This window comes from Temnothorax longispinosus, chromosome 2 (assembly GCF_030848805.1).
Source record: "Temnothorax longispinosus isolate EJ_2023e chromosome 2, Tlon_JGU_v1, whole genome shotgun sequence".
Classification (NCBI taxonomy): Eukaryota; Metazoa; Arthropoda; class Insecta; order Hymenoptera; family Formicidae; genus Temnothorax; species Temnothorax longispinosus.
Window position 1 is genome coordinate 4912632 of NC_092359.1, and position 21564 is coordinate 4934195.

General features: G+C 43.4%; 1 protein-coding gene across 1 annotated transcript in view; it reads left to right on the forward strand.

The window, feature by feature from the left end:
• The window catches only part of Mib1 (mind bomb 1), a 355896-nt gene that overhangs the window by 38178 nt on the left and 296154 nt on the right, over positions 1–21564 (forward strand). The window contains exon 9 of the mRNA XM_071797793.1: positions 6550–6701. Within this exon, the coding sequence (XP_071653894.1) occupies positions 6550–6701 (152 nt within the window). The remainder of the gene's footprint in view (positions 1–6549; positions 6702–21564) is intronic.

A 21564-nucleotide genomic window follows, 5' to 3' on the forward strand; every position in this document is an offset into this window, starting at 1 on the left:
GATGATATTTTGATAGCCAGATCGACGTTGACACAATGACAAGTTTGCTTCTGATGCGCGAGAGAGAACGCGGCGGTGCCGCAGAGTAGTATCGCAGAGAGACAAGAGCATGACTAAACCAATACTTTGATGGATGATGCCATCACTCGAGCATGACATCAATACGAATGTTTGAAGGAACGCGCTGTCGGAAAGAAAATAGGTGTCGCGAGAAAACATTTTTATACCGCCACGCGTTTTATAAATGTGATGTACGTATTATTGCAAAGGGATAAAGTCTTGTTTTACATTTTTGTATTTGTTTTGTATTTATCTATTTATAAGATATCTCGATATCTCACAAAAATTTTTACTTTAGCAAATTTTTTTTGCAAATTAAAGTGTTAGTACATGCTAAACATTCATATAAACATGTTGCGTCTCTGACAACGACCACGATTTTAAATTTACTTTTTCTCGAGCTTATTCGTTAATTAATCTTTGTTTTTGCGCGTGCAATGCTAAAGGGGGATCATATTTGTCCGATCACTGGCGCGGAAACGCGTGACATACATCGGCGCAACGGTCTCCGATAAAGTTACGCGTCGTCCGTCTCTCTATGACTCTCGTTTTATGAGTACGGAAAAGAAGACTGGTCAAAGAGAAAGAGAGGAGACGATGGTTTTCGTGACCACGAAATATAGTCGGGACCCTTTTGTCGCTACAAAGAGCGAGCCCGCGGCGAGGAGCTCGGCGGAGCGAGGGGCGCGTTAATACTAAAAGCAATAAGCAAGGAGTGGTCACGGTTTGGACGGGGTGCGGATACAGGGTTTTCCGAAGTTATTGTTGTGACCACCACTATTCCGCCCGGCTAGCATCTCCACTACCCTTTCTTGACTCGCCTTGCTAAATGAAATTTTGCCCCGTGTGCGGAAGACTACGTAACAAAGATCGGGAAAAGTTTGTTGGCATCGAGAGAAAATTATACAGGGTATAATTTTCTGATCCTCTTGAGTATTTTTACATTAGCGTATTTCTTGAACAGGAAAACAGTTTTCGCTTTGCCGTTTTTTCTCGGTGTAAAATAATAGTGCATCCAGGTTCATAATAAATAAATATTTTTGCGTACCGTCGATCAACTCGCGCTCGCTAAAAATTTGAGTGATCCCGAAGTAGAGAAATGTCTATATACTTCTCTAGCGCATGCATGATTGTAAACCGCAGAAAATGGCGCATTCATTTGAAAATGATATCTTTTTGACGATATAAAAATGTTTTTTCATCTTGGTTTATTCTCTGCCTTTTTATTTTGAACCGATTTCACAATATTTTCGCTTGTATGATATTTTCTCTTGAGTCCAATTTTCCTTCGTTTTTCCTTTTTTTTTTATATCGCTGTATACCGGTGTATCGTACCGCGCGGCGATTCAGCAAGCACGACGAGTTACGGACTCTCTCTGTCATAAAGTGCAGAGCGGCGAACTCGCGCACGACGTGCTCAGAAAAAACGATCTCATCAGGATGTTTCGATTCGGGAGAATTGTATTTGGCGGCGCCGTGTCCGGGATTAAGCGTCGCGCGACTCGACTCCGAAAGAACTGGGTCATCGATCCCCAATATAATTTTAAATTAGCGCACATGGTCAGTATACCATATCGCGCGTATTGCCTCCCCGGATTCGGAAAAGATCAGTCGAAGAAACAATTTCAATATGACGCGTCTCACCTTGCGTTTCGTTTTCCCTTGTTATCCGGCTCGGCATTTCGAAATTTTTTATTCGCGACGATCTATCAGTTTAATCGGCTCCCGGCCGATTCGCGCAGTACACAACGAATCGCAGCATCACGGCATCGCCGCTCTGCGTAATCCTCGCGCCGGCAATTTATATTAATTAGCCCGTTCGCGCGCGGGACCATTCGCGCTCAACATAAATTACCGCTGCTAATGATGAATGTCAGATATAAACGTAATATTATGCAACCGTGCAGCTGTGTACGAGTGCCGCGCGTCCGGGGGTTGCCTTCACCCTCACGCTGCCAAGTAGATCCGGGTCGTTAGAGGCGCGCACCAGTCAGCCATACGTGACAGCGCGTACGTGTATGCACATACACTCGTCGCCAAATCAACGTTTCTGTATGATGATTACAATCCGTCGACACGCACAGTAACACGGCTACGATTCGACATTATCTCCAACCGCGGTGATTACAAATCATTGATCAAAAATTAGCGAACCGCGCAATGATTGCCGTTTTAATAAGTGCTTCTATTTGAGCTCATCTATGTCATTTGCTCGTTACATAATGTATCGCTATAGCTGTGCGATTTTGAAGCGTATGGCGAATGTAAATGTAGTGAAGATTTAAAGTACGGATGAGATATAAATAAGTTAATTTTTCCGGTATAATTTATGGTTTCCTAGCTATTATTATAGCCTATATATTATAGAAATTAAATGTTAACTAAAATCTTACATGACATGCTGTTTTATTCTCGTGATTAAATCTCGAATTTCTAACTGCATTGTATTTTAGTAATTTAACCTAGATTCGCTTGATGGGGCAATTAGCACAATCGCGACGTTCTGACTTGGCGGAGATAAGGGAAATACACGAGGAATTTGCGTAAGCGCAGATATCGTGAATATTTTGACAGATGTCTAGCTTTATTTAGCGTGCTCCGCTTACTGACGGACAAGGCGTCATAAACGCCTCCGTGCGCATTTAAGAGTCGAATAACAAGTCCGGGCACGATCAGTGTAACGAGTTAGCCAAACTCTTGTTTTTAGCACTTGCCACTTTTATCCAGCCAGCCGAAGAATCTTGCAGCCTCTGCATTTCCACAGTCTACTCGGAAATCCACCAGCCTTCTTCTTCTTCTCTCTTCTCCTGTCTCCTCCTCTTCCTCCGTAGGCGTTCGGGTCCGTACACGACCCGCATACCAGTTCTTGTCTTTGCGAAGCGCCTTTACCCGATTTCGTCTCGTTGGTGCATCGGCCAAAGGAATCCCCGGGCCTCCTTCTCAAAAGTGGAAATACTGGGTGGGAAAGGTTGGTTGCAATCAAGCGCGGGCACGGACTTTGAGGGTGCTCCATCCCGTTTTCTCACGGTCTGCATTATCTTCCCAGACTCCTGTCGCGACTCGAGCCTTACCTTACCCCTCTTCCCCCAAATCGAAGAAATCAGGGGCTGAGGTAACAACGGAGGTGAAAGGGACGCTCTTCTCTCTCTTTCTCCATCTCTCAGTACTCTTATCGTCCCTTCGTCCCTTCTCATCCTTCGGTTTTAGCGAAATCGATCGTCGTTGTGAAAAAGGAGTTAAGCTTACTGCGGGATTCGCCTTTGCGATCATTCCTAGTTACATTAGATTTGACGAGGATGCGGTCTAAAAGCTCGCTCGAGCGGATAGTCAAACACTAAAATTCGGTTTGACATTTGTTCGAATGGATTGCTTTTATCTGAGACTCGATAGTACGGAACAAGCTTCGTGTAATCATCGTCGAAATACTGAATTATGTGCAATATATTTGAAAAATGTTTCATCAATGGGAATATAAACATACATGGAATGCAATAGTAATATTCTGTCTATAAATCTAACAAGTAGTCATACAACAATTTAATTCAATGCAGTATATACATTTATTAGAGAAAGCGATACCTAGTATTTGGAATACCGTTAACTCTCTGTAACAATGGAAACAGCAGCTTCTTCGCTACGTTGCAATCGTCAGTCACGTTGAATGATTGTTCCTCCGATTTCGAGTGATGACCGCATTGAAATCCGAGTTCGCTTTACGTTTTGCTGATGTCTTAGAGCTCTCATTAGTTAGCTCGTCGTCTTCGACGAGCCAAACGGCGGGGGGCGGGGGGGGGGGGAAGAATTAGCGATGTCAATATTTGCGGTGCAATCAACTCGCTTCGGCTTCCCGTCCCCGTCGTCGATTTATCTCCCCCTCCACTTCTCCTCCGTCCTGGCTTCGACACCGACGCTGATTGTCATCCACACTTCCAGGCTGCTCGCCTGCGTTGTTGCTGTTGTCTTTTCTCATTTCGCCGGCTCGTTTACCTGATCTGTACATATATAGCGTCACCGACAGCAACGAGCGCCGACGCCCAGGTATCCGTTTTAGCCTGAGTAAATTTGAGGAACATGCTCTTTCGCGGGACGGATATCCGCAAACGTTTATTTGGTTTTCCGAATGTGCCTGTATCTTCATCGTTCTCAATTTATTAAGTAGCGAGTAGCATTACTTCGCGTCGCGTAAATATTTTTTTATTTTTATTTTTAACCGTGTTATCTAGCAAACTACAACGATATGTGACAAAGTTACGCGCAGTAGAATCCGCGTACGGACCATTTGTACTTCTTACATTTGACAAGTCTCTAGCAATTTGTCGGCGTTAGGAATGATCGAGCGTCTCGGAACGGATCGTGACGCCTGGGATGGCCGGCGGCGGTGAATCGCGACGGTCGCGGCGTGAAGGAAGAAGAGAAATGTTGAAATTAAAGTTTTCGCAAGTTATTTGAACGCTATCTGTGGCGCGTGTGGTATGAATCGAATGTCATTTGTTGGACTTAAACGAGTGGGCGGCGGTGAGATATAAAGAAGGAGAATTGCTGGAGAGACAGACGGAGTAGAGGGGTTATAATGCAAACTCTTTCCCAGAAGGAACTGCGGGGGCGTTGAATGGGAGAAGGACCACATCGGTGGAAAAGCGCGCGTCAGCGTCGCAAATTGAAAGTCCGCATTCAGGGACCCACTATTTTCTCGTCTCTCTCTCTCGTACAAATCTTTGTTTGCGGTCTAAGTCGTTGTAATCCTCAGAAATCAAGGATGCTGCCGATAGTCATCACAGTTTTCGAAAGGTAGCAGTCATTATTTATTGACGGATTGATTACTGGAACGTTATCTGTAATGTGATCGAGTCCATAAATGTTTCTATAAATTGTAATTTTTTTAGATACTGTAAAATTGCTCGTAAAATTGCTCGCTTAATTGCGTATTCATACAATAATTAATGCAATTATATCTCGCGATTTCTCTTGATTGCTCTTTCTTAGTGAGGATAATAGCCGAAAATAATGTACGAGATTCTGAGATCAGGTAAATAAGACAGGGTCCCGCGACTGTCGCACGATCTTTGCCCCCAACTAGTTCCATTCGCCTTGACGGCATTTTCCCTCGACCTCTCGCTTTCCTCTTCGCTTTGCCTCCATTTTCAGCCCTGCCTTCTCTCTCGTCCACCTTTGCTACTTCTCTCCCTCTCTCTCTCTCGTTATCTCTCTCTTTCTCCCCTTTACCCTCACCTAGTGGCGTGACACATGGCCAGCATTTATAGCGCGAGATAGCGCCGGCGGTTCTCGACAGCGCCGGCAGATTTATCCTCCACGGTTATTGGAGTTATACAAAGGATTTTTCCAACTGATCCCATAAAGTATCTGTGCCTGATGCCCTATTATTTACGCAGCCGGCAGCGGCTGATGCCGCGAAAGTGCGCTCTAGCTTTTCGCTCTTCCTAGTTTTTGCGCCGGAATGCGAGCGTCGTCATGAGCTTGTCGCAGATGCTATTTTACGCTCCGTCGTTTTCGATTTATCGTAAAAGCGGTACCTCATCGATATCGCCTTTTCATCGAGTGAATTATTGTCGTTGATGGGCGTCGACGGCATAGAGCATGCGAAATTATCTTTCTCTGAAGAGAATTTAGTAGATTCATTAGTTCAACGACGCTGAATGTAAATATATTTAACGTTATTTGTTATTCCAAACGAAACAATTATCAGTCACAGCGAAAAGAATATCTAGAATTATTGTTTCAAGCGCTTGTTAAAAGCTTTTGTGGCAACCATTCTAAAGTCCATCATTCTTATCACGCGTGTTTTTCAAACGCAAATACTTGCATTGTCTGCAAACTGCACGCGTTACACCGGCCCATCGTTGTAGTGTTTATCCCTATGCTCGCTCGTTCGTTCGTTCATCCATTTGTTTGCTAGCGACGAGTTCGTACCGCGTTGTTCGGCATTAATGGATGGCCCCTGTTTCCGTACGTTTTATCGCCAACTGAAGCTCATAGGTATCGTTCGAATCGTAACCGCCGGAGCCAAAACTGGCCGAAGCATTGATCCAGTTCTGTAGAATCCAGGTGAATTGTGCGGTTCCACTCGTTATCTACGGTGATCCTGTCTTTGAATTCTTTCGGGTTAAAAACGACTTACAATTCTGGAAAGATTAACGATACTGGTGGAACAGAGAGAAACGATAGAATCAGATTAAAAGCACGTATAAAATGAGACATACGTGCATTATATAATTGACATTTAACACGAATGGAAAATATTTTAAATATGGTTAAACTATTTTGAAAAACAAAATATTTTAAATGAAATAAATAAAAATCAATATTTCTCTTTAATTTGTTCAATAATACTTATAATCTCGTGTTACCAGTGATTAAAATTCTACGTTGCGTAACATATCTCGGGATATTTTATCGGTTTTTATTTTCGTGCACTTTAATTATCGGAAAATGGAATATACGTAACAGAAGAGAATATTTTCTTGCTTGCAGGACTCTGAAGGCGACACACCCCTTCACGACGCGATCTCTAAGAAACGGGATGACATGTTGGCTCTGTTGTTGGACCACGCCGCAGACATCACCCTCACCAACAACAATGGCTTCAACGCTCTGCACCACGCTGCTCTTCGTGGCAACCCAAGGTGAGTGCTTCAACGTTTTCAGATGTGATGCTTTTGTCCGCGACGCTGAATGCGCCGTCGTTCTAGAATTTAACCGTCAGGTAGCGAGAGCTGTGGCGAAGAGAGATACCAATAAACAGCTTGCGCCGGATAACAATTACGCGGCGCGCCTCGCTTCGTAGGACTAATGGATCACCGTGTCCATGTATTTTGAGAATCCGCACTAAAATGCGAGAAATATCGCGTTAATCTGACGCACGTTTGATTACCATTACGTTTGTGCGTTAATTGATATTTTACTTATGCGCACGATTGTGACCAAGAATTTTAATCAATATGATAGAGAGATACCAGTCTCTTTATCCGAGATACGAGCGTTTAAGCTAAACGTCGGTCGTGTACAACGGGTTTTCTGGTACGGGGCTTTTTTTCCGCAAGAAGTTACGAGTGAGATTTTCCAACGGCATGTCCAATCGGCTCGTTCTTTCTTCCGCCTTCTTTGTTCTCTTGTTCGACGAATCATAAAAGAACGTCGAACCACAGATGTTCCCGAAGCTGTCGTCGTCGTCGTCGTCGTCGTCGTCGTCGACGTTCCTGTCGTCGTCTCGACGAAGTCTAATCGATCCGGTCATTCTAGAGAGGTAGCGAGTCAATTTTACCTCGATTCTCACCTCCCGTCCTCCCGTTCAATTTAGCCACGCGGACTCTCGGAGCTTTTCGAGATTTGCCCACTTCTAGTTATTACTTCTCGAGACGCAAAGACGGAGTAACGAGAATGATACGAACAGATATTCCAATGAGGGCGATATCTAGTTTGAAACTACATTGCTTCGGCTGAAATAACATTATTTCGTAACGACGATTCGGTTTGCTTATCCGTCCGAAATGTCATCTTTTACAAAGGAGAAAAATAATACTAGAAATTAGAGAGTTCTTTACAGTTTTTAAAAAATAAATATGTGGCTCTGTCTTGTGGCAATCTTATTTTTTTTTATCGTTTATTATGTTTGTTTTCGTTCGAGAGAATGCGGATATTAACAAATTTGGAAACTTTCAACAAATTTACTCTTTTATACTTTTTTGTATCTCTCTTCTTCATCTCGTTTCGTCTGTCTTTCTTCTCGTTTTTCTCGTACGAGAGGTTTATTTCAACATTTTGCATCTGCTCCTGGATTCAGAAAATCGGGGCATTAGATGCATATAGTAGTCCTATGGTCACGATTATGGGGCATTTATTTTTAACCTTTCAGTCGGATCATGTAAATGTCGGTGATTCGCAGTTACTTTTGCTCTGCGACGATGCTATCGCTGAAATAACAGAAAAATTTTCACCGTGCAGCAAAAAAGAGACGATATCGGAATTCGCAGATCATTTGCATAGATTTCCTTAATTTTAAGTACATTAACAGTACCGTGAAATGAAATACCGTGGAATTAGAGTAAATGTAATTCTCGCCACAATAAAGATTTTAAAATATATATTTATATGTATATATTAGAACAGCTAATTGATTATATTATATCTTATACAAGAAACTGCAATCTTTATTAATTACAACATAAAGTTGTACTGATGTGTAATTTTATCTTACTATATTTTTATTTATATAAAGGTTCTTTTTTTAGAGTTGATTGCGCGATAAATTCTTATTTAGTCGTATTGTCATGTTTTAATTGATAATAAGGAAGAGTAAAATATCGTGGAACAAATTTCTCCGATAAATCAACTCATATTTCATACTTCTATTGTCATATCAATGTACATAAGACTAACGTGTATTGGTACGCGGATATTTACTTTGTTCCGTTATTATCAACTGGAAAAACAGCGACAAAAGTGATTTAATAAGGTCAAAAGGCGAAAGGTTTCCGATTAAATAGGCGATAGATTCGGATATCGCTTTGATCGAATGTCCCGATGATTCGGTATATACCACCTACATTATAATTCGAGACAGGCATTAGTGAGAACTCGATATCGTTATAATTATTCCTATCTCTCTGAGCGAACGATAAGGATAATCGTCCGAGGAGTATCTACATCGAGAAATGTCAACCTCGCCGCCAGTCACGTCATAGCTGGGGTAATTATATAGCGACTATCTTATGTAGGAAAGACGCTCGAGGGTGACTCGAAACTAATTCAGACTAGGATAGTCTGCGGTAAATGAGTACTCGAAACCGATGAGGTTTACTTTGCCTGTCATTATATAGACCGAAGAGCGAACGTTTCGCGGTGCGGAATACCTTCAAGTAAGGCACCGCAATCACAGAAACGTATTAGCGCCAAGATAGACGGAACGTACTTAAAGCGTGCCGTACTATCAAGGATCGTTTACTCTTCGCGAAGAAACAGTGATCTCTGATAAACACCATGACTATAACTATCATAGTATTCGCGCGCGTTTGATACAAGCGCGATACGGGTTAGTCGTTGTAAAAGTATAGCGTCTCGTATACGTGATTGTTCGGTCCGAATGCGAGTTTAAAGCATCAGCGTCGTCCGTGTTCATTACATCGGTGGCATTCCTAAAGTACATTTATAGATAAAGACGAATGTCGGGTGTATTCACTGCGACCAATTTCGCTCTCCTTCATGCCCCAGTATTCTTCAGTCTTGCTCCCGGTCATGGACGGGCCGCAGTCTTTCTTACGGCTCTCTCAGCTGCCCTTTCCTGACCTCTGCTCATGCCCTGTCGGTCTTTTCCCGCGTTTGCACTCGCCTTCCGAAGGAGAGCCGTCGGTTTCTCTCAAGACCTATGCTGTAGCGCTCTGTAGCCGAACGAACGGACGTCCGGAGACGTAATTTCCTGCTCTCTGGTGCGGCCTGCCGACTCCCGTTCTCCCTCCATTGCCCTTGCCTCTCGCCACGTCTGCCGCTTTGTAGGGTACATTCTCCGAGGGTTGTCGACGAAACTTCTCTCGTTTTCCATGCTTCTGCCCACGGTTTCTGTACGCTTCCGAATTAGGGTCGACCGGCCAAACGTGATTGCGAACACTCGCAAAGGCATTCGTGCAACATTTACAAAGCCTTGCAATTATTATAAATCAATCATATATGTTATTAATTATATCTGGTGACAGGAAAAGTCAATGTGTTATTTTTACCGAACAATAATTGAGAGATCGATGGATCGTTCTAACTAAAAAAATCTTTGCATTTTTAAATTATTTATATTTAGGGAAATTTGATTGAAATATCTATTATTAATTATTCAAAATACATACTCCGTGAAACTTCATTATTATTACACTAAATTGTTAATTATATTGTATTTATGTATATTATTACTAAATCCATTGTGTCTCTGCTAAACCTTTTCAAAGGATTATTGCCACAACATAATAAATTTCCACTCTACTCTGTGGGAGCAGAGCAGCGTGAAGTTACTGTATAATAAATAGTGCATCAGCGTTACATTATCGACGATGAGTATTCTATGAGCCATAATATTTTTAAGGCTATCGAAATACAGTAAACCCGATTGCAATAATGCTTTATCGTTGTAAAAATAGAGTACGGTCAATACGCGGGCGTTACAGTGGAAGGGCACTAAAATTTGCCGTTTATGCTATCCCTTTGTTATTGCCGTATCACAATAGCTTGTTATTCAACCGTGATAGTCTAATCATTATGCTCGCGGACAGAGATACAAACACGAGTTATATACTGCATTTTGCCACATGAATCGGATCACCCCCTCCGGCGTTAAACATTGCGGTACCATCCGCGTGTCGATCTCTGATTGACGTAAATCACGAAATTGATAGTTAAAATTGTCATCCTTTGTAACGCCTACCATTGTAAAGAAATTGTGTAACTGCCTCGCCTGTGTAGATTAACGCTTTGAAAATGTACGTATATACGTAAATATATACGAGTACGTGCACGATGCAATACATTGCACTTTCGCAAATTTTCAAAGAACGAAATTTTCTATCGACCTAATGCACATATTTTTTAATTATAACTTCGTTAATTACAGTTTTTAATGCGATCGTTACATTTTGCGATATCGTATTCTATACTTGTATTTTTTATCACCGACGTACGCGAGGTCGTGACAGTCCACGACGAAGTTATACCGCTAATTCGGCCCCGCTCTGATGTCTCGCGCGGCTTGATTATGTTAGTCACACACGCGGCACTCGGTGCCGTTGATCCAGTAACGTGCACACATCGCACGCCCGTGAGCCGCTTTGATCTTCCCTCGTAGAGCCGTATTCTGATTGTGACACGCCGAGTCAGAACAGCGCGCAAGATCCCCGCTCCGGCAGTCAATTCCGCTTGTTTTGTATTATTTCGTCAGGACGACGCGACGGTCACGTATATGTTCTGCCGAAGAGCTTTGCCAGGGGACGAGAGTCCAGTGGTGGCTCGTGATTAAAATTTTGTTACCACGTAGCCTCGTGACTGATTTCGTGCGGCTTTGTACATTAACGTGTCGCCTATCCATTCAGGTAGTTCAAGTAGTTACACACATCGAGGTAGGCTTCTCTTTAAACGTCAGACCGGACAGCGGTTGTTTATTCTGATCTCTACGCAAGTACACTTAATTATCGCCGACATTTCTTTCAATCTGGGCCGATTTGGTTACGCCTCGCTTAAACTGTCATCCCCGTTTCTTTTCTCCCGAAGGAGTAAAATACTGGAGAATTCATTCCACGCTATGCGCGGACTTTCGAGTTCTGGCAGGACTTTCGTGCCGCGTTTCAATTGGTATTCCCGGGCACGCTCGCGCGCGAAGAAATAACGGCAGTAGAAAGCAGTAGTAGTCGTAGTAGTAGTAGTAGTAGTAGAAAAAGAAAACGGAGAGAAGCACAGAGAGGAACGGCAGAGAAACTCGCGGGTATTCGGCCGTACATTTCGTTTCGCGCGCTAAGACGTTCCGATCGACAGCCGTAAACTTCGGAATAGTTGTCGGAATAATTAGCTTCGGTTCTCTCACTACTTGGATGCCCGTCGTAGCTAAGTCAGGGTTTTGCTCCATAGGAAGCACGGCGCGGAAGGATAGAAAGGGTTTGCGCGGAATGGTGCTAACGATAAAGGCAGGAGATAATCATTTAAATAGCTCGTCGAGCGCAAGCCATTTAATTTGCTTCGGCGAGGATCTAATTACTTCCAATAGTTTGTTAATTTCATTCGCCTACTTTGCCACCATTAAATAATTATTACGGCACAACGGTGGCGCGAGCGGGGGGGGGGGGAGAGAACGAAGCTCGTCGCAGACGATACGGGACGCTATAAGAGAAAGCAAGTTCAAGGAGTTCCGAAAACGACGACGACCCCCATTTCCGCATACGACTCCCGTGCGCCGCGTTAAGGAACGAGTCCGTTCAGTGCAATTCAATTCAGTTTGACTTTAGTCTTAAACGAAAAACTCTCTATGTTACATGCAATGTTACGAATTGATCTGAACCGATCGAATGCAGTCCGTTTGCTGCTTAGGTCATAATCGCGAATAAAGGGGGAAATGAAAAGGGGGCAAAGTTTCGCGAAGCGCGTATCATAACGGAATCTTGTATCTTATAAGCAGAATTTTATGTATTCGATTTTACAAGTCGCAGGTGTATGATGGAAATGCTTAGTTTATTTTGTGAAGTTCGTAAACGAGCATGCACATCTTTCGCAATTTCGAGTTAGTTTGGGTCACTTCACAAATGTTAACCGAAACGAAAGCGCTGAGAGAGGGAGAGAGAGAGAGAGACAGAGAGCGTAGAGTAATACCTGTAAGATATTCTCGACGCACGATATGCTCGCGTCTGTGTACATGTTATATTGGCGAATGTGCAAGAATGTCTAAGCTCGCAAGCAGAGCTTTCCGCGCGCGCGAGCACGCGCGGTACCGTTCTCCAAGGCTTAAACTACAATGGCACGCTAACTACAGTCGTAGTCGTGGTACATAATAATGCGATGGCACCACAGAGACGAGCACGACCGATAATGTGCGCCGCGAACGCGCGCGCGCGCGCGGGCGTGGGCGATTATGCATGTGCGCGAACGAGAGGCGGGATGCACCAACCGCGTTATATCTATATCGAGTTATAATAGTTCTCGTGTTAAATCGCATGAGAGCCAAATCGCTTGGAACTAACCCCAGAGTATTCCCGCACCTCCGCGATCTCTCTCGTTGTCTGTGCCTCACCTCGCCTCCTCCCATCTTTCCGGTCTCCCGCAACCTTTCCCGCCGGCCTTAGGATATAATGCTGCCGTTTTCCACTAAAAATTATGCATTCAACCGTTGTTGGAACCTTTCTTTCTCGCTCTGCTCCCGATGGCTCTCCGGCCATTAATTAGGAACCGTAAGAAGCCACGACTTCTCCAGATTCGATCGAGTTACAACGTTATATTCTCCAAGATATATCGCCGGTGAAACCATAAAAAGCGTCAAGCTCTTTCACGAAAACTTTTTATCGTCCCCTAAAGCCGTCTGTTCCCGTAGAGGTGTAAAATATCGCCGCAGTAGGAGTTCCCGTTAGTACAACAGTAATTTTCTAATGATGGAAAGGGTCCTCGTATTTTTTGCCTATTTCTGCCACATGTCTTAGAATTGCCGGGCTTAGAAAAATTTCGATGGTTCGAGTTTCAATTTATCACGCCTAATTCGCAACAATAAAGCGGCTATTTTTACTCTCGCCGCACTGTAGTTAGACGGAACATCGAGTTTCCAGGACCGTATTTTTTGCGAGAAAATTTATTTGCGCTCTTTAGTGGGACGGCTAGCTCGCTGGATACGCGCGTTGAGAATTACTTTCTCAGCAATGTTAATTACGACGATTCTACTATGGTGAGATTGATAGCGAATTGAGCTATTTTGCGAATATTCTTCCATAAGTAAGAATTATAGATTTTTCTTCTCAAAATTATAGATTTTTCTTCTCAAAATTTTGAATTTATTACTTTTTGAAGACACATATTGCACACACTTTCTTTAAAATTAATTAAATGACGTGATGTTTATTCGCTTAATACTGTAGTTTGTTCTTACTATATTTGACTAACTGTAATTTTTTGTAACTAAGATTACATTGTTTTCTAATTAACACAATTTCTAGTAATTCGCAATTGTGATACTCGTTAACATCATTACCGAAATAATAATCAAGAGTCTCATTAAACGATATAAAATAGCACGGTATTTCGTCGTATTTATAGCCACGGGTTCCTAATATTCTCTCAGCGAATACTCGTGAAGATTTTCGGCCGAATAATGAGACGCAATGTTCCTTGAAAGGATTCACAGGGTTAGAAAACATTCCGCGAAACGTACGAGCCACGACACGGTTTTCGTGCGAAGATTTGGCTTCGGATTAAACGACCTACCCTGAATTCGCGGCGTTCTCTCGTAAATTGCACCGAAGAATCCGATATTAACGGTAGCTAGAATCGCGCGCTCGTGGTATGGAACCTGAGCCGAGGTCGTGGATACACGAGGTCGGCGATTGCTTGTTCTGCCGAAGTATGGGAGACGGGGGAGGGTATACCGGGGATATGTATTAATGCCTCAGACGCCGATCCAGCTGACAAAGCACGATCAGTGCAGTCTGGCGAGTTCGAGGTATTCCAACAAGAGGATCACGATGGTTTTGAGCGCGCGGATACGGGTACATGCGACGAGATCGCCTACCCCAGGCATAGCTTGTAAACCAAATTCGAAAGATCCAGATTACCTTGCGATAGGAATGATGTCACAGAAGATACGAATAAATGAATGATTATTGTAATTAGACAAAATCTAATTGAGACATGCGATTTAACAATCAAATAATTGTATATTTTAGTATGCAATTCTTAGGAAGTATGCTATTCGTATGATTCGTAATTGCGAAATACCGATGCTTCTGTTAGATGGTGGGAAGGTCACATACATCTCACGTTGAATCAACGCTCGTCGACTTGTATGTCCTATGTACAACTTTGCGGGATGATTGTAAGAAGTGACGTCAGCGTTTATCAAATCTTTCGAAGGTTTCGACTTAGGAAGCCAGTTTCCAGGTCGCTAGACTGCTAAGCCGCTATTCCACCTCCTTTTTCTCTTCCTGTTCTTCTTAAATCCCTTTTCCTTTCCCTCTATTTCCTACGTCTTCCTCCTCCTCCTCCTCCTTAGAGCTTTTCTTTTTACTTTATCCCTCTCGCTTTCGCACCGTACGTTTCTTTTTCTCTCTACTATTTTCTCGGAAATTGGTTAGTTGCTTCCAATTCTGCGCAGGACTAAGGAAAGGAAGCGCGGAGCAGCATTCCTTTGTTTCTTCTACTTTGTCTTCGGCCCCGTTGAAACTTTCGTATCCGGAGTTACCTCAACTTTTTTTTCTTCTACACCATCCGTCGATCCTTCTCTTCTCCTCGCCTACCGCGCATCGGCATCGTCGCGAAACTTATTCGGTTAGCGTCTCCATCGCGTCCGCTTGATCGTCGACGAGCAATTCTGTGATCGAACAAAGGCAGTGGTTTTTATTTAATTGATTTATTTATAGTTTATTTATTTAATTGACTTTACAATTGATTTTTTAAATTATTTAAATAGCCATATTATTCGAAATTATACATGTATTCTCATAAAGAGGAAAGATTAATCGGCGAAGTTTCTAACATTTATTTAAATTTGCTGCGAAATTATCAAGAGTTTGGACGGAGCAAGCGCTCGGATAATTTTTCTGAAATTTTTGGAGTTGCGCTCTGTCACGTGTATCACTCCACGTGCGTCCGGTGCAACATCGTATTTCACGTCGTCGCACTACACTTGCGGATAAGTGATTTCGTTTTAAATTCGCCGCACGCGCCTGTAATTAGTTTAACTCCGTTCCGAGAATTTATTAAGAAGAGAAGAAGGTGCTGCGAGACACCCTCGCGCTCTTTTACGTTCCGCGCGCGTTGCAAGCCGACGCTGCTGTTGCTGCTCAACCCCTCCGAGGATAGCTACGTGCTCGGAGATTTACCTCGACTCGACCGAGCGCTAGTTCCGTCACTTCCGCCAGAATTGTCTGAGAGAGATTTTTAAAGTTCGAGAGTACTTCAGAGTCCTCATGTTGTACTCTACAATCGTGCCGAAGTGTCTACACGTGTCCTCGCGCACGCGTGCCTTGTTTGACTCGGCCATTTTGTTTCCGATTGTCTTTCTCTTATTCCCGATTGTGCATTATAGTACTGAAGATCCACAGGAAGGACAGAAACGTGGAAGAAAGACCAGGACGACGATGCGTGCATTTCAATTAAGCTATAGTTATAGCGATGCTTTTTTTCGTTTCGTCTTAACCTAAATCGCGAGTTTTTTTTCCTTGAAGATCGTCCGAAAAGGGATTTTACGTTGTCCGTGTACGTTTAGTAAATTCTTGACAAAGGTGCGAAGAAACGATGAATTTTTAACTTTCGAAAACGAGAGCTATATAAATGAGGCATACACAGAATTGCGAGAGCAGCGCGTCTCCAAATAATCCCTTTCACCCGTCGCCAAAGGAAATAGGTTTCCGAGTTCGCACGGAACATCCTCTTCAATATCTCTCTTTCTGTGCGCCCGGTAATAAATCGCCAGCGAACTAATATTCCTGCGGCGATATTGCTGGTAATATTACCATGGTAAATGATCTCGATCACCGGTTCTCGAGGGAGCCCTGCACATCGATATTAAAATAGGAATCCACATAGTTCTCGAGGAGATTTAATTTAATTTAACGTATGCAACATGGGTTATTCTTACAATGATCGATTTTACACTGCGTTTAATCGGAAATATTTTCGTTTAATTAAACGCGTTATTTTTTGCCGAGTTAGTTATTTATTGTTGATTTAGTTTCTGAATATCTTAACGACGTTTTCTCTCTCTCTCTCTTTCTCTTTAATTAGTCGTAATTATTATTTTTCGAGATAGCGCGTTCTTATTAGATAACCAGGTAATATATTTAACGAGAGGAACGATTAAGACGACAGCGATATTGCGCCGCGTGTTCGCGAAGTAATTGCATCCTCGGCGCGTAGCGCTTCTTGACTCTAAACGGATCGGTTTTCGTTCCTGGTCTTCTCTACTTAGGATACATTCAAGTGCCTAGTTAAATCCTCGTGATCTTAAATTTAAGTGCAATACCGGGAGTTGTTAAGCCGCGTTTTATAGGATCCCGTTGCTGCCTTTACGGAGGCGTCATTTGCCGTTTCTCGAATCTGAAGTAGGAGGGTGGGAGAGTGGACGAGAGTCGACGAAGGCGACGAAGAACGATGAAAGATATATAGGAAAGGGAGAAAGATCTAATCTCATAGAAATATCACTCTGCTGCTGCAATTTCGCAATCAATCGTTAATGCTCAAAGGGAACGCTTTCGGCTGATCCTTATCGTCTTCCTTCCTCTTGTGCTCTCCTTTGCTTTCCGCTCGCTCTCTTTGTCTCCTCGAGTGAAACGATTATTTATGATGCGCCACGTTAAATCGAACTCTTTTGCTCGCCGTGGCGATATCTTGGATTTCAGGATTGACCGAAACTTTGTCCCGATTATAGATCTAGTGGAGCGTAAGAAACGACGATCGTTTTAGGTCAACTTATCTACGAGTTTGCAGTTTTAGATGTGCATCGAAGATTCACGCGAGATTATGTTGTCAAGACCGGCAAATGGATGACTTTCGTTACGCTGATTAAAGTTTCGCGTGTTGTTTAGTCGGACGGTAATTACGTTATTTGCGTTCAATGCCGCAGAAGTTAACTGATAGATGAACAAAAGTATGCCGACTAATTCGTAGCAAGCGCGAAACAGTTTTAGATCAATTCGTTAATTCTATAAAATTATTTTATATTCGCTATTTTTATGGCGATTTTAAATAAAGTTGGTTAAACTCAGTAACAAGTTTGTTATCTAATTTTGAACGTCGCAAGACATTTAATAATTGCATGGACATCAAGAGTTCATTTGTAGGATTTTATTTTACCTAAAAATTCTGACGTTAAATTTTCTAAAATACCGACCAGCAAGCACGCGCGCTCATCTTTCCGCTCGGATGTTCTTGCTTACTTGTTCGTTATCGCAGAAAGCGATCTCCACCCCGGATGACGCGGAGGTGCGAAATGTAAAATGGGCCGTTTTATCAAAGACGAAATTCGCCCGGAGACTGAAATTTGTCCAACGTAGCGGAAGCCCTGGATTACGATGGCGGGCCTGACTCTTTCTCGCTCCCGTCCACGGCTGCTCCGTACCTTGCTCATTTTCATCTTCCTTCTCGCGTCCCGGTTTCTTACGCCCTTCCTTCTTTGAGAAAAAGGGTAACAAAGTGTTAAAGTTTTAATCCGAGAAGGAGCGCGCCGCGCACGGACGAGGAGCGAGAAACTGCGGGTGGAAAGGACCGTGAGAAGACTGGAAAGAATGAGAAATAGAGAAAAGAACGAAAAAGAACGGCGGCAAGAGGGGGACAGAAAAGAGGACAGAAAAGGGGAGCGGTTACAAAGTTACAGACAGCGAGAAGAAGACGAGACGACGACGGAAGGAGTAAGGAACTGCGATAGAACGGAGGAGAGAGGACGTAAGAAGGAAACGCGGGGCGGCGTGTTGGGGAGAGGGGTGCGCCAGGAAAGTCTTTGTAATCGCAGTTTTCTACTTTTTCCTGGAGTCGTAGCGAAGGGTGAGGTAGTCGAGCCTGGGAGAGGTGAATCTAGATTCCAGGTAAGTGGGTGGGGTAGATGGAGCGACGAGGACCGGGCGAGAGAGGGTAGTGCTGGTGGAGAATAGGGACAGCGGGGACGCGGAAGAACGGGGAACCCTCGGTAATGGTAAGGGTAGATGGGTCGGTGCAAGAGTGTGCTTGAACAGGGATTTACGGAATTTATCACTTGAATTCCCTGTAAAGGATTAGCAGACATTCCCTCGCTCCGGTGGAGACGTAGGGGGTTACTGCAGTGGGTTACCTACCCTACGAACTTCTTGGGACGATGGCGCCGCCTGCTGGCTCTGCGAATCCGATTCGCCCCACCCATATATGCCCCTCGAATTTCGATTGCGGTCACTGAAACGCATCGAGGTCCATTATTTTGTATCATTAATGTATACGATTTAGTTTTCACTGTACAAAGATTGAATGTCGTCATATTATCTCACTGATTTTTGTTAGGCTAGCTTCATTATAATATTTTATTTTGAGAAACGACAATGTAGAAGTCTAAAATTCTCTCTATTAAACTCTATTTAAACTTTATTAAACTTTATTAAACTTTATTAAACTTTATTAAACTTTATTAAACTCTATTGAACTCTATTAATTATACAAATTCTATAAATTCCCATAAATAAAAATATTAATGACTATGGTGATAACTTTTTTTTCCGTCGATGCATTAAAAGAGAAGACTGCATTGGTCTGATATCGTTAACAGCTGTCGAATCATTCGCAGCATCCGTAATCGTGGGGAGTGTTTGAAAACTGATCGTATTGAAATATCTTGCGATGTTATCGGACGATACTGCCGTTCCCTCCGCCTGCATGGTATTTCTCGAGTGAGTATTCAGCACCAGTTGGATTTCCTCAGGACGACCCTTCGCGTCGTATCGTCTGCATTTTACGAGTCTCGAATTGTCCGACTCGGAACTTTCTTCTTGGATTCCGCCACACGCCGCATGAAGCGGCCATACGAAGTTAGAATATCCAAGATTTTTCTTCATGATCCGTGGAATTAGAGGCGACAGGCAACGTGACAATTCTCGGCGATCTGTTTTCACAATTTTTTAATTTTATTTTCTCATTTGAGAGATACGATGTTGATTTCGGTGTACTTCCCAAATAATATTTTCTATAACGCTCAGATATTCCATGCGAATGCATTATATTGTAATTTTAGAAGACACAGTTTTAGATTGCAAAGATGTAAAATTTGCGTAATGTGCACACATTATTTTTGAAACTTTCGGACTTTTGACATTGATATAATTGTTTTTGTCCATTTCGTTGCAACATTTATATTTTTTGTGATACTATAAATTATAGATAATTTTAATTTTAATTAAAACAACATATAGCAACTTGAAGCACGCTAGCTTCGAGTTTTTTGTTCTTCTATGGATGTGTCATCGTGCGGCAGAAGGACAAAGTCATCGTGCCTAAAGAGCGCGATTCTCAGCGGCGTTGTGTGTCCCGGCAATTCGATCGACTCGACTCCCGCTTTTCTGCCGATTTGCTCTCACAACATCTCGAAGAGAAAATATCTGTCGGGAATAAGCGTCCGCGTTCCTCTTTTTTTCTCTCTATTTCTTTACCGTTCCATCTCACCCTGCGTCCGTATCAATCGACGACAGTCGTGACCGTCCCGGCGGAGGCTAAAGCAAACCTTGGCCCGATCTCTTTGCGCGGTCCCATCTATCCCCTAACGTAAACGTAAACACGATATCTATATACAAGGAAGACCATTCGAGCGGGAGCGAGGTTGCACCACGTGCCGGGGTAATATATCGACGGCTAATAAAATATGAAAGGCTCCCTTCTGTATACACGATTTCTTACCTTTCTCTCTTGTCGCGCGAGAAAATCGAGGGTCGAATGCGTCGAGAGGCGACAGGTGCTACGAACAAGAGGCGTCGTTGCTCCGGCGAAAATTCACTAAAAGGATGGACAGATTGTAAATTTTACAATTTTCTCAGAGATTTCCTTTGGATGAAATCCCAATAATATTAAAGTCAATCTTACGTAATGTTGTTACGTAAATTTTGTCTCTAATCGAAGAGACATTTGACAAAAGCCAGGTTTTCGGACAAAGGAACTTTTTGGAAGCTTACGCGTTAAATTTGCGGGATAATTATTTTTAAATTTATATTTCTTGCTTCTTACGAATTCGTTGAAATAGCGAGGATCGAGCTGGCGTGCGCGGAAAATGAAGAAAAGCGGAACTTCACGACGATAAAGTACCCATTATTAGAATTACTCATTGCTAAAAACGAGAGGACTAGGAGGAAAACGTGGTATATGCGAGGAGAGAAGTTGAGGAATTATTCCGCGCCGCGGCTTTTCTAAGCGACGCGTAATGCCGGCCGAGCTCGCCGAGTAATCAGGATGCGCGTTGCGAATTCCGGGGTTTCTTCGCGAACCAGCAACCTCGGAAGTAACCGCTCTCGCGTAGAGCAACGCACGTTCGAAACTAACACAATGCGGATACTTCTATCCTGTGCGCACTAAGGCGAAGGGGGAGAGAGGACAGGGATAGAATGTTACATAGAACGGCGTACATACAACGCGTATATAAGAGGAACTCGAAGTACGGCCATATCGTGCGGCAGCAGGGCAATTCGAACTCAAAAGCTTCCAAACATCTTCAATATAAGTTAGGGAACTGTACTTAGGTTACCTCCGTAACCAGGCCCGCGCATACGAAACAGTCCTCGAATAGTTGCGCGGTATTCTCCTTATTGCAAATAGTACATCGCTTCTTGCCCGTGGCCTCTCCTCTCCCGCCTCGCCTCCTCCCTCGCCTCCTCCCTCTAATTAGCTCTTGAATTAGACGCGCGAATTAATTGACCGTTGCGTTTCGAAAACGAACCGAGATATGTCGATGGCACGCAACACGGACAACATGGGTAGAATCCCAACGCGGGGAATGCGGACGCGGACGCGGGTCCGCGTATGCGGGTTGCGCGATTTTCCGAACGCACAGCTCGCGGGGCATCGGACTGATCGACTCGCCGTGGGGTTAATTTCGTTGCTCGCCGATTCTGCGCGCGATGTGTTGAAATGGCGTTGATGATGTTCAACACGCGCGGCCGAGTTCATTAAGTTTGACGCCCACACCGCCTGATTACGGACGAGCAGATTTAATCATCGCAATTTCACGGTCCGTCGTTCGCGGTCGGTGTTATCGTAAACTATCAGAATATTCCGGTACTATAATGTGCGTACCGGCCGGCCCGATTCAAAGATCTATTGTGCGCA